Source organism: Phoenix dactylifera, chromosome 5 (assembly GCF_051530095.1).
Source record: "Phoenix dactylifera cultivar Ajwa chromosome 5, Ajwa_hap1_PhDact_Kaust_v1.1, whole genome shotgun sequence".
Taxonomy (NCBI): Eukaryota; Viridiplantae; Streptophyta; class Magnoliopsida; order Arecales; family Arecaceae; genus Phoenix; species Phoenix dactylifera.
In genome coordinates this window covers 23,193,503-23,208,400 of record NC_143194.1, presented here as the reverse complement: position 1 = coordinate 23,208,400, position 14,898 = coordinate 23,193,503, and the positions used below count along the sequence as shown (strand labels likewise).

The 14,898-nt window shown below is 38.5% G+C and overlaps 1 protein-coding gene across 1 annotated transcript; it reads right to left on the bottom strand.

Moving 5' to 3' along the window:
* Positions 1-1,818: 1,818 nt before the first annotated feature.
* On the bottom strand, positions 1,819-14,145 carry LOC103710986 (CDPK-related kinase 5-like). Its single transcript, XM_008796940.6, has 11 exons — positions 13,253-14,145; positions 11,141-11,271; positions 10,599-10,640; positions 10,357-10,465; positions 6,921-6,999; positions 6,493-6,789; positions 6,255-6,367; positions 4,241-4,348; positions 4,081-4,143; positions 3,817-3,984; positions 1,819-2,465 (listed from the first exon to the last, which is right to left on the bottom strand). The coding sequence occupies exons 1-11, from the start codon at positions 13,829-13,831 to the stop codon at positions 2,325-2,327; spliced, it is 1,830 nt and encodes a 609-aa protein (XP_008795162.4). The 5' UTR covers positions 13,832-14,145; the 3' UTR covers positions 1,819-2,324.
* Positions 14,146-14,898: the final 753 nt, after the last annotated feature.

The window sequence follows — 14,898 nt, the reverse complement described above, 5'->3', positions numbered from 1 at the left end:
TGGAGCAGCGTGGGAGGTAGTCTCGGAATGGGACGAAGTTTCCGCGAGGCGCTCTCAGAAACAGTTGAGAGGAGTGCTCGGATTTGTAATTCATTCAGTTCAGTCACCGTATACATTTGATTTTTTTTTTCCCTGCAGGCTGCAGGATAAAATTTTACTAAAAATTTATAAAATTTATAAGTTAGATAAGTACAACTAATAAAATTATAAAATTATTGTTTAGATTAGATATATATTCATTAATTTTAGAAATAGCTTTAAAATGAATTGGCCTGAATTTTAAATAATTTTTTGTTTATGAAATTCAGACTGATGCACTATAAGACTATTTTTAAATATTTATGAATGCAGATGTAGCTCAGCCTATAATTCTTTAAATTTGCTGGTTATACTAATTCAATATATAAATCCGATAGCATTTTCAGTTCAGTCATCTAATAAAATTTAAATTGTTAGATATAATTTGTACAATTTTGTATACAAGTTTTTTTTCTTAGAAATTTCATGCTTGTACATCGAATCATCTCAATCCAGTGTTTTAATAGCATGTCGTGGTGTTTTGACTTTTGCAAGATTTAACGCTGCCATAGGACACTTCAAAATTATATGATATTTAGTTTATGATATTTTTTTTTTAAAAAAAAAAATCTTATAGAATATAGTTAACAATGCAAGTTTTAGTTTAGCAACTATTGTCAAATTTGCTAATGGACGACAGGGCGGTCACTTCTTGGAAAACAGATCCGGAAGGAAGGGGAAAAAAATAAGATGCAACTTACCCCTACCGAACTTTATAACAGAGAAGAGATAGGATTGGTTAAGGTCTCAGATTTCGTGGGATATTTTTTTTTGGAAATGAAAAGGAAAATGCTGCTTGCTGTCCGATAAGCGGACTGAGCTGACTCTCAGTCATATACAGGTCAAGCTTGGGGCGAATGGCATTACATTTTTAACATTTGGACAAGAGGACATAAATTTGCTTCTATAAAATAGGAAAAATGAAACAATAGCTTCTCTAATCTAAAAGCTATATCATATGGCACATGTATAATATAATGCACTACCAAATCTTACCCATGGTATATATAGGTAAAGACTGATGGTTTTTTGGAAAATGATGAATAAATCTAGCACTCGTGAAATAGATTATAAAGAGGGAATAATTCGTCAATAAATCTTAAAAGAAGAAGAAAAGGAGTGGAGAACGGTTATGAAAATGACTCCTAGAGTTTTTGACATTCCCACACAATGACACCCATGTCATTAAACAAACCCTATATATATATATATATATATATCAACTCATTTACTTCCATCCAAGATTCCAAGGAAGCAATCCACCACCACAACATTCTACATTCGGTAACCTTATCAGTATTTTTTTCCTGCCAATCTTTAATCCAGACACAAAACAGACGACCATACTCGTTGATGTTTCTCACGTTCCTTCAATCTAACATTAAACATTTATATAGTTTGACATAAAATTGAGAAGGCCCAATTTACAGGCCCAAGGACCAATCTTGAGAGCTCAACCATCCCTTTCATTCCAACCCAATCCAATGAGAACCATCAGTTCTGTTTCAAGCATTCAGAAACATTCCAATACACGATAAAAAAAACCACAGAAGTATGCGATGGCTTGGCAGGTCTGTCACAAACGCAGCAGCAGGAGCTTGGATGGTCCACCTGTTTCAGATAGTACTCGTGCTGGTTTCATTAAATCAAAGCAAAGCATATCACAACTGGTGCACGGGACAATAGGCAATCACAAAACCTGTTAGGTCCTTGGGATTCTTAAAGGGAAAACACATGAAAGAACACAGAAACACACCATTTTAAATTTGATTTGACATCACCCAATGCATTCAGTAGTACAGAGTAGTTTTACTTCCTTTTTCCCTTTCTCTTCCCTAATGAAATGGCAGAGACCACACGATAAAAATTGTCCAAGATACAACTTCAGTTAGACAAGCACCGTAGTCCCAACTAAATTTTAGCATCTACAACCACAGCAATTAATCTGGTAGTACTAGAAACATGAACAAAATAATACAAATACAGGACATGGGAAAATCTTATGCCCCCTTCCTATATGCATGAAACTTTCAGGCTTCAACAAGTCGCAGACCTTTCATGCCATGACAAACTGCTGAAAGTCGCTTTTTTTTTCTTTCTGATACACAAGCTCCAGAGGCATCATCTGCCAAAGCAGTTTGTTTTCTGGGCCCTAAAACGAATGTGTGAAAAAACAGCTATTCATCTATCCATCACCAGGCAATAGCAGGCTATTTAATCCTGGGCAGCAATCCAGGCTTAGTAAACTAGCGTGCCTTTGCAAGAGGTCTGCTTGATACACCATGCAACAACTTAACAAATCCAAGGAAGCTCAATTTCCCATCAGTGTGCCTAATCCAATCATGGAGAACTGCATGAACAGGTACAGAAGGGCTTAGCCCCAGTTCCTGAAATGGAGACAAGAAAGACATTTATCCATTCGGTACGTCATCAGCAAAACAAAATTTTGGCTGCCAAAAATAGTAGTGAGGATAGGCAGTAGTCACCATTACAAGATTATTTTGAATATTTAGTCAAACAGAATTTTCATTATATCTCTGCATTAGTCTTCAAGTTCTAACATCAAATAACAAGGGTAGAATGTCTCACTGAAAAGAATAACACAAATAATTCCATGACAGCGCTGAGAAATCAAAAATGACATGGTAATTTCTGCTTAAAATACTCAAGCAGACAGTATTTCAGCTTAACTAGGGCTTAAATCCCCATGCAGACAACAATGTAGGGGACAAATTTTACTCTAGAAGATCACCAGAGATATCTTTCTTAGGACAATATGACACCAACCAGCCATATCAAGCTGATCATCACAATCATTCTGATTTTTAAGGCATTTAGAACATGGATCATCATACAACTATATCATCTTTGCAGTCCTCTAATAGGGAACTCAGGAAGCTCTCACAAGTATAGTTGCATATCAGTCTACATGTTCAAACTTCAAAGTTCAAACTCCAGCAGCATATTCATATGAAACAATGTACTTTAAAGTGGTAGTCATATGCTACTTGAATATTTTTAAGCAACATACCCTAAAATAATTTAATAAATGGCAACCATAAATATTCTCAAGATCAGTTACCTGAACATTGTTCCTGATTAATATTAAAGACTACTAAATCAGAAATAAGAAGTTTTCAAGAGACAAGACAATAGATGTTCTTAAAGTACCAGCAACATTTGAAACTCCAACTGCAAGGACGGATTCAGGAATGGAGCCAACTTGTCCTTTCAATCCAGGTAACTGATCTTGTCAGAAAGCACCACCAGTTCTATGTTTACTGTAATCTATCAGCTATAATAAAATCCTTAGAAGACACTAACAGGATTTCCTGCTCCACATCAATTTCTAGGGCTCTTGCCTCCTTGATCTTGGATCTGATTCTAGTCTTATTCCATGACTGGTTTGTGAAATCTTAACCCTCGCATGATGGCCTCAGAAAATTTCCATGGCCTACCGTGTCAGATCCTCACAACTATTCCAAGTAATCCATATTAGATAAGCTCCCTCCCCCCTTCCTACCACTGATAAATATAGATTGGTCATATATTGAAATGTTATGCTTCTTATGCCAACACCAATCTAACAAAAAAATTGAAAAAACAAAAACATTCATCTGAAATCGTGTCGTGTGTCTGTTTTCAGCTTAAGCTTTGCCAGATCTAAATCCAACTTTGTGGTTCCATGCATCAGGAATAAAATTAAATAATTTACATCAAATGAAAAATTAAACATACCGAAGCAAGTTCCTCAATTACAATTGCTCGGTTTCCATCCTTCTCAAAAAGCTCATAAGCGCATCGAGCATGTTGCTCCCATCTATCCAGACCTTCAAGCTGATGGACACTTAATGTAGCCGCACAGAACTCATCGAAATCCATTCTTCTGTACTGAAGAGCACTAAGCTGGCAAATGGCAATATAGTTTTTTCTTTATAACACAAATAGTAAGCTGAGCAATATAAAGGAAAAAACAAAAGCTTCTGACAATCAAACACATACTGAGACCAGAAGATCTTGTACACGGGATTCCTTCATTGCATCAGTTGCTTTTTTCATCAGCGCCTGCAGAGGGAATATTAATATCAATTAAAATTGCAAAGAGCAATTTCAAGGACTACAATCCCAAAAGAAAACTAAAATATTATTTGAAATAACTAACCATCTTGATATTTTCCAGAGTTATGCACCCATTTTTATTTGGTTCCAAAAGGGCAAACTGCCCCTTCAGATAAAAAAGTTCATCCACGGTCAGTGTCTTGGACAGAGCCTGTCATACATGCAAAATATTTACCATCATATACCACATAAATCAGCAGAACCACAACCAATGTTGAGACAACACAAAATACAATTTTATAAACCAAATGGGTACAATCAATAAGTTGAGCATTGAGTCCATTTTGTAGAGCTGTGAAAAAGAAAAAACAACCGAGTAGCTAGATTCCATGTAGACAGTCTTCTGGAACAACTAATTCATCTTTTCTTAGTTTCAATAATTTATGTAGACTTTGCTATGTTATTCTACTTTACTAGAATTGCAAAGGTAACCATCAAACCTTAACATATTTTTTGGATGGTAGAATTTGACCCAGGCCTTCACAACAATTTAAAACAAATTATCAATCATTTATGAGCCTTCTTATGATCTTCAATGAATAACTATATTTCCTCATACTATATTTCACTGATTGATATGCAATTGGATGACATAATTGACAAGTACTCAAATTTAGCACCACTCTGCACACCTACGAACAAGGAGGGCCAACCTATGTGTATCTGTAAAGCTCTTCATCTCTTAAGGATTGGAAGACCACACCCGCGATTTTGTTTTGTGGTAAATAAAGGAGATGTTCATGCAAGAGTATTATACTATAGGAAGGCATGCCAAGACTCCAAGGAGAAAATATATAGAAGAACATGCTCAAAAAATCATATGGTAATGCCATGCGTAATTAAGAAAAAGGTGACAAGTTTCCAAGGACAAAATAAAACCAATAACAACCCTTGCAACAAGAAACAAATTGACCCCATACTCTTTTATCATTTTTACATCCCTTGTTAAAATCAGCCTTATTTTCTATGCTCTTTGGAGACCTGTCATTGTGATTAAGGCGACGATGCTGACATGTACAAGGCACACAAAGAGGCGCAAAGTATGCCATACTAGCCCAAACCAGATAGTAAGGGGCGCACCGTACCGTACCGGTTCAATACCGGTATCCGGTTCCAAAATAATTTCGTACCATACCGTACTGACACTGTGCTAGTGTGGCACCGGCACGAGGTTCGGTACCGAGACAGCGAACCTTGACGAGAAGTCTTATTGTACCAGAGGGTGGTAAAGAAAATCTGCGATTTCCAGGAGGGTGCTACAAAAAAGGAAATAAAGGAGGATGACCCTAATTGTATATAAATAATTAAATGTTCACTACAATCTAACTCTTTGAAGCAGAACTTGCGTCTGGAATAGTTACCACCAGACAAAACTTGACTGGATTAAATCTAAGGTCAAAATTACCTTTGCAGATGACCTAAGAGAAAATGACAACTGACACACCCTGCTCCAAATGAACTCCACTAAAAACTGACCTTTCATGTGCCACTTCCACCATCTTGTCTCCACAACCTACAACTCAGAGAACAGAAAAGCTCCAAGCACTTCTATGTATTGTCATCCTTCAGGTTCAAGTGCCTCAGGCGTTGAATAGTCAGCTATACTGCACTTTTGTAACAGTTGATATTAAAATCAATGAGCAACCTGATAATCGAAACTAATTAACCATGAGTTCACTGAATTCCCCCGTCCGTCCTAGAAGTTGACACTTAGACTTGCAAAGATTACTTTTTGACGTACTAACATCAAAACAATCAAAGACGACTTTGAGAATTATCGTCTAAAGCAGTCCATCAAACCAAGCAGTACATAAAAGCTTTATTACATGCTACTTTCACACTGAAATTTCAGAAGGCTACATATTTGAAGCAAGTAAAATATGTTGAATAGGTACAAATAGGCCACAAAATAAGAATGGTCTTACAAAGAGCAACTCCTTAAAACAGAATACTTACCATTTGCAAAAGGAATAATTAGAGAAATTGTACCACATGAACAGGCATGCATCTATAAGGATTAAAATGGAAATGAAGTAATGAATTTTAACATTGCGCACCCTTAGAGCAGCTTTACGTAGCGATGATGAACGCATGTAGGCTTTAATAAGTCGGAATATAAGAATATCAAGTGGTGGTTTTACATTGTTGTAATTTCTAATCCATGGATGACCTGCATAAGGAAAGTAATATTTTATTTACAAAAGATGGAATAGCAAACTCAGGTATGCAGAAGTAACGATGTTACAAAGACAAGACAACAAACTTAGACATTTCAGCAATCATGAGGACACTCACTTAATGCCTGTGCAGCAGTCATCCTTCTTCGTGGATCCTTACTTAACAAGCGCCTAACAAAATCTTTTGCTTCAGGAGACAGAGAAGGCCAAGGTGGCTCACTAAAACAAGGGTCAGCTTTTAACACAGCCCGAAAAATACCAGACTCGGTACGCGCCCAAAATGGACGACTGCCACAGAGGAGAATATATGCAATCACACCAATACTCCACACATCAGCCTCTGTGCTATATGACCTATGCAGAACTTCAGGTGCAACATAGTATGCACTTCCTACAATGTCATTAAGCCTTTCATCTGCAAACCACAATAACTCATTAGGTACAACCAAATGCTGTCCCAGGGAAGAACAGAGCAATTAAGTTCTGAATAAGGGAAATCTAAGTTCAGGCCAGAGGGAACATTTATCAAGAAATTTAAGAAGGTACCTGGCTTCACAAAATCTGATAACCCAAAATCGATAGCCTTCAACTGGGAATTCTCATCCTTGGAAGTAAAAAGGAAATTCTGATCAAGCAACATCAAGTATTAGAGAAAAAGAATAGTAGACAGTAATAACTCTATGCTGATTCAACCAGAATACCGGCTATAGATAATTAAATCATTAGAATTTTTTGTTGCGGGTAGTATAAGTATCAAAACCTGGTGACTAGATAAAAGGAAAATATACATGCAGAGTCTAAGGTATACCATACCGTACCGAACCAAGCGGTATAGGATTGTATCGTACCAATTCGGTACTAGTATGTCGTATGAGTGGGATACGGGTACGTGGTACAAGTAATGTACCAACACTTAGTATGCTGAACCGACCCCGTACCGGGCATACCAACGCAGTAACATGTGGCACCGGTGCAGGGCCCGGTACCGAAATGATATACCTTGATGTAGACACTTGATATACAATGAAACTACCCTAACAATACAATTAAGATAAATACTTATTCAAAACATTACTTACACATGTTAGAATAGCGAGACTTTCAGCTTATTCGATAAAGGAAATCAAGAAGGTGTTCCAGTAGAAACAACAAATCTTATGGAGCATAGATATTTTAAGTTTTAATATGAACCAGTAAAAATACTGATGTACGATATGAGCCAATTGATGAGGACATGATCATGTGGATTATTGGCAACAAGTATGAGTTGCTTGTCAAAATAGGAATTGACGATGGAGCATAGTTGGATTTTAAACAAAATATTTTACAATTTGTTATCATGGCATCAATCCCCTAAAAAATACCAAATTCCAAGCCAAAGCAATTTCAGTCATGAAAGAAGCCCGCCATTAAACTTCTGAGCCAGTTGGGGATAAGGAGCAAGAACCAATGTGCTTGCCATGCCCATTGGTGAGGATGTCAATGCATGTGCGCTATAGGGTGTGCCCATCTGTGCAGTTGCTAGCACAGCACTTCAAACTTACGGGCAAGAGACCTACCAAATTGGTTGCAGTTTGGGCGCATGCAATTAGGAATAGAACTTCAGAATTCCATACAGATAGAGGGATGGCAAAGTTGATATAAGAATCTGCGATCTAACTAGAACAGAGATATAGTGAGAAAAGATAATTGACCACATAAGTTTGACAGCGACCATAGAATCCAATTAAATGCAGTGTCCCCAAATCATCTCTGTCTTACCCTAATTATACATCATTTGTGCCTCATAAAATCCAAATTATCATAATTCAGTTTGTATGAATATTTTTTAGGCCATATATCATGTCATGCAGTCAAGCAAACTACAAGAAATTGTTCATATTATGAACAACCAATGCATGAGATTGTCCAAAATGTTCAGTTTTTGATAATCACAGATTTTAATTTTGTAAATCATGTAATACATAGTGGGCCTTTATTGATATCATGGCATATTTATATTACTGATGTCTTAGGAACATATTTTACTTTTTTTTGTGATACACAAGTGGGAAACCCCACAGAAACTAAATTCTTAAATACATAGTACCGATCAGCAATCATAAGTGGGTGAATATCAAAGGGAATCAAGTGAAGCAACGAGTAGTCTTCATTGTTTCCTTCTCCTTCAAGCTTATCTGCTGGTTGATTGCCCTCTCTGAACACATGACTTGCATGGAAAAGATACAATGATTGCTTGAACTGCCCTATGTCCATAAGAAGTGGGTGGATTGGGATCATACTATGATATCCATTAATCCAACCTACGACTGTTGATGAGTCACCTTCCAACTACATCCTCAAGCATTGTAACCTTTCTATAGCATTTTATACTGCAATATCAAAGGGAACACATTTTACTTTCATGGGAACATTTATACTCCAATATAACCCAAAAAAGCCCATGAATCTGTGGCTCATCATTGCATTTGTCTCAACCACTGCATCTAAAAGGTTTCATATATAGCCCCCTGAATCAGAATTGTACATGAGCTTTGTATTGTCTAAATCTATGAAAAAGTGCTATTAATCATACAAGAATTTTCAATAACCCAATGAATTTGAACTTATATGATAATTCAATTTTATGTAATATTAACTAATCAACATCCAATTGCATAAAGTTGATCTATCCAATGATTGATAATGCAATATACATGCATAAAACACACCGCATTATATATATGGATGCAGTAATCAATTTCCTCATATCAAAAGTTACCATTTTAATAACACATCATATCAGTCATTTAATACATGGTTGGCATGGGCTACACTAGAATATTAAATACCACATAAGCAATTGAGTCACCGAAAATAAGTGTTCTGGAGTAAAAGACTATCCATCCACAAGTATTTGGATACAAATCGATATCAAAGGAGTACAAGGGCAGACACAATGCTTGCCTTTTGGTTGGAGCAAACACTTAGATGTTTTTAATGAAGCATAAATTGCAACCACATATTATTACCTACATACATGGCCATATATGCTGAAATAGCTGAATGCATATCAAATGCAAGATTGCACTGCTTCGACAATCAAAAGACAGGTAAACTTAGAGACTGCCAAAGCCCCACACCTAATGATTAATGCCCCCTGCCTGATGCTGATGTATGAAATATTATGCTACGCAGGTGTTTCCGAGCATTATGACGGATTATTATGCTACATAGATGTTTCTGAGCATTATGATGGATCACTAATCAGCAAAAAGTCATAAGCAACATTTTACAAAAAAAGGACCAGCTGTCAGACTATCTGAATTATCTAGTACAAGCTCTCCATACAGCAATACTTTAAGTCATAGTTTCCATCAAGAGCTCACTTATTTAGCATGCAAATCACTTGTGCCTCCATTATAGCGGCAACCACCCTAGTCGAGGATATAATGGTAATGCTTATCATCAAATAGCACATGTAACTATGCATCAATGCAACTTTTGGAATGAGTTCCCCTAGGCTTAGACTATAATAAGTACTCAAATACTGGTCCGACCTCTAAAAATAAAGATTGAGAGATGATTAGAAGGAAATGCATGCATGGCTGCCCATGCGTAGAATGTTTTTGATATAAGCGGAATTCAGAGAGCTTGCACAGCTGCCCCAAAATGGGTGCCTTGAGCTAATACTTTATTAAAGACGTAAATGAAAATTCATGATTTTGGATGAAAACAAAGAGGAGATTGAGTGCAACACTTCTTGTTAATCCAACTCATCCACTCTCTCTCTCACACACACTTTTTCCAACACCTCCCCCAAAAGAAGGTTATCCTCTTCCAGAGAAAGCTAATGGATAAAAAACTACAACATGCATAACAAGATTTAACAATTTCCAAATTACACATAAATGCAACATATGCAGAATGATCAGTTACATATGAATTTAGCTAAAAACCCCTCTCAAGGGCCAGAAAACTTGCATGAACCAACATGCACTACCTCAGGTTTGAGATCCCGATGAACAACTCCTTGGAGATGGCAAAATGCAACAACATTTAAAATCTGTACCATGACAGCCTTCGCATCATCTTCTGAGTATTTTCCACCTCTATCAGAGTAACAATATATGCACGTAAACATAGTAACAGAAAATCAGAGGCCTGAGGACAACTTTAATCCTTGAATGTACACATAAGCATAAAACAATTGTAGTTGTCAGATACAACTAGCAAAAGGAATACCTTGAAAGAATCCTATCTAAAAGCTCCCCTCCTTCACATAACCTAAAATAGGCAACAAATTCGACATCAAAGACTTTAATCAATTAAATGCTTGATCTTAACTAACATATCAAATGATGGCATACATAGATCACATGCAAATGAAAAAACTTTAGCTACAGGATGACTAGAAAGATGACATGTTGTACACCATTAACATGAGAACCTTAAGCAGCAAATATAACAAGAATGCTTGAATCAGAAATTTCATGAACAAGTTGAGATATTCTTCAAAGCTACGATTACGAATGAAAAAATCATTTTAGTAAAGGAACAAAATAGCTTGCAACTGATAGCCAATTACTAAAAAAGAAAACAGGGTTTAAATTAGCACATTGGAAGTTCAGATTTTTGGGGAAAATAGCCAATTTCTCAGAACTTTGGGATCTTATGCATCAGTACTAAGTATTTATTATCACATAGAACACAAACTATGACAGAAATAGTATGCATTTGATAAAATAACTATAAGTTCAAAGAGCTATGGCCCATAGGAAGCTTACTCCATTATTATATACACGTTTTCATTATCTTCATAGGCATCATAAAATTGGACTAGGTTGGTATGTCCCGTCAAAGATCTTAAAATCTTCACTTCTCTCCTGACATCCTCTATAGCTATGGCTGTGGTCATCTGCCAGAAAAGGAAAATTGTACCATTAAAGGCAAGATAAATGTTATAACCACCATGTCAGGTAAGACATATAATAATACAAGCTAAACTTTATTGTAACTAATTTGGATACAAAAGATCCAATCAGGTAGGATACAGTCTCATACTGTCACGCACATGTACAGACACAAACATGCAGATTAAGGAGATTAGTTTGAAAAACAACACGATATACAGCCCACGTATAACATAGAAGACGCGCAGCAATCAGAAAGCACTGTTATACATATGAGGGGCAACTAAGACTATGAGAATTTCATCTAGCATATCCTTTCTAATGACATGAGCAAATTTGGCTTTTCACACATCATTTTGTTTGAACCTCGTGTAAAAAAGCAAAACCTGTAAGAATAACATAAGTTGAAGGGAGTTATAGTACAAGAAGATCAACATTGCCAAATCGCTTCAACAGACATCATGTCAGCGAACATTATCCAAACCACCCCCCGCCCAAACCAGCGCAGTTCTCAGAGGGTCATAAAGGTCATAGCACTTTTTTTCAGAAAAAGGTACCGTTAAGCTTGTTTTCAGATCTGACCATACAAGCATGAGGATCACTTTAATCTGGTATGAAGAAAATTAGAAACTTCTAATGAATAAAACATATTGGCATCATTTTTATTGTGCGAGTAAATGTTTTTGCTCTTCTGACAACCACAGTATGATTTCTAATTACATGCATGCTTGGAAGGATGTGGCATGCATTATACGCCATGGTTGATGAAATTAAACTTTATCAGAACCCAAAGAAAATTGTCAATAGCAGCTTTTGACAAAATTGCATCAGTTCATATTTATTTAAGGCCATGCAAATCAAGCCAAGCCAAAATAGCAGCAATTCAGAAGTCTTACAAATAGCTTACCTTCTGGTCTAATGCTATAAAAAAATTTAAAAATGATTAAAAATGTGTTTGATGCTGTAAATAATTTTTGAGCTACTGCCAATGGAAAAGGTATCCCCAATCAAACAATAGAAGCAAAAAGTAAAGTTTGAATCCATAAAGCACAAGTTGTAAGCTTCAGTAATCTGGCACTATCAAGTCCACTGGGTCACTGATTTCCATGATTCACCTGGTCAACCGAGCAATATATCAGCAAATGAATTTTTCAAATTCATGTTTCATATTCATCTCACGGCTAAGTCAAAATGCAGCTTCAATCAACTTCAGGTCAATGGCAATCCAGGATGCAAACACATCAGTGAATGAAATGCACAACTTTTCTAACTAAACGTCCATTCTTCTCGTCAAGTAGTTTGAAATTTCCAAAGTCAACCCAACAGCTTCTGAAAAGCTTGCCCTCCATACATTACTTCTTTGATTGGCAACCATCTCTCACAAATAATGGTCCTTAACAGCCAAACATGTCTCAAGGTCAGCAAAGCAGCAACTCCCACAACATTATTGAATTAGCTAGCTTGAGGAAACCCCAACAACTCCTCCTCTTCCAGATTATGAGAAGATACAGAAAAAATCACTTGCAAGCACATAATGAAGCTCCACAAAAGTCAAAATCCTTTTGTTTAATTTCTACCTTCTCTACTGATGGTCCAATGCCATACTATCCAATCCCTCCAATTAATTGAGAAAAATTTAGTTTGATTATCTGATGCACTATGCAAATTTGCCTTGATTAAAAGCCACCACCTTTTCCATCAAAGACTGCAAATATTCCATTCGGAGTCCTCCCAAAAGTCTTCGCCGCAGAAACTACGGGCTATCTATAAGGATAACTAGGAAAAGAAAATATCAAGCAGGGTCCCCTATTAGTTGACCACTGAGATATCTGAAATCGATCGTGGAGTCTCAACGCAAAATCTCAGAATATATGGAAGATAAAATCAAAATTACGAGTCAAATAACAAAATTTACGCAAAAATACAGATATGGATCGCTTGAAGAGCCAAAAGGAGGGGGAAAAAGAGAGTTTGATTTTACCGAACCTTAGCCTTGGGGATGACCTTAACAGCCACCTGCTGGCCTTTGAGCTCCCCCTTCTTGGACCGGGCGCAGCACGTATACCCGAAGTGGCCCCGCCCTATCTCCTCGCCGATCTCGTACTTGCTCGCGAACCCCTTCTCGAACCCAAAGTTCTTATCCAGCCCCGTCACCGCCCGCCCCGCCTCCCCATCCTCCTCCGGGATGGCCGTCTCATTCGGCTTCACCGACCCGTGCCGCCGTGCCAACACCGCTCGGATGTGCTTCGCCGGCGACGGCGGCGGGAACGGCCGCCGGAAGAACTTCTTGGGCGTGGCCGTCGCCGACCCCCCGCCGGAGGCGGCGGCGGGCGACTTCTTGGAAAACAGACTATGTGCGGGGCTGGGGCTATAAAATGGGAAGAAGGGAGACATCCACGGCTTGCTATTCTTCTCCTCCGCAGCCGGCTGCGGCACCGCCACTTCGTCCTCCTTCATCCGCTCCTCCGCCTCCTCCGGCTTCGCTTCCTCCTCCTTGGGAGCTGGAGTCGAAGATGGGGAACTCTGGCTCTCGGGAACCGCGGGTTTTCCATGGCAGAGCCCCATCTCTCCCTCCCTCTCGCCCTCGCAGATCCAATAAATAGAGGGGTAGAGGACCGAATTCGAAACCCTAGCTCACGCCATTGCTCTCCAGCTCCTCTCCCTCCCCTCTCTCTCCGGTTCCCTTCTCCGCTCTCTCTTTTCTTTTCAGCGAGAGGAGGTATTTCTGAAATAGTACAGGAAGAGGGTGTTCAAAGGAAGAAGACACTTGATCCCATCATCCCGTACTACTACATAAAACCTCGCATAGAATCTATATGCGGAAGCAATATTTACAGTTACGAAATTGCGCATCGATGCGACGATGTCGCATTCGCCATAAAGAGCCATGTCCCGCATGGAATTTATATAAACACGTCCGTAGGGAAACAGTATTCATTTTGTCACCGGGCGGTGACGGGATCCCGGGACGAAGAGAGGCGAAAGCGACCGTCGAGTGCGACGGAGGGAGGGAGAAGCCGGAGGGAGCGGAGATGCTGCCACGTTGCATCCATCGGGACCTTCCATTTCTGGTGTACTCCGGACCTGGTTAGTCATCCCCGTATCTCGCTACTACAGTTTTGATCGGACGGACGGGGGAAGTTTAGATGATGCGTCACGATTGGTGAAAGAATTGGAACATTTTAGATCAGTAGTTCCGGCGGAGTGCTTGCCTTGATCTACGTGGAGGTAGTTAAACGAATTAAATAGTTCGGACTTCAGTTTTTAGATGGCCGATTTAGTGTGCACGTATTTATAGGTGCGCGTCTATTATCCCGTCGGAGTCGAATAATCGACAAGGTTTTCCCGCACTTAGGGTCCACGTTCGCTTTATTTATTGGCTATCGTCATAAATGTATTTAATTAGGAGTTCCCCAGAGGCACGAACGCATGGACCAGGTAACGTCACCGCGAAATGGATCAGGATTAAGGCGGTACCTTTGACTGTAAGAAAACGGGTACCGGGCGGGCTGCGGTCGGGAGAGTTTTTAACCTGACGGTGCTTGTAGCGCGATTTATGTGGGCAGTTCCATGGTACGCAGAGGAAGCGCCAAGGTGCAAGGTTCACAAGGAAGGAAATGAGTGCATTTATG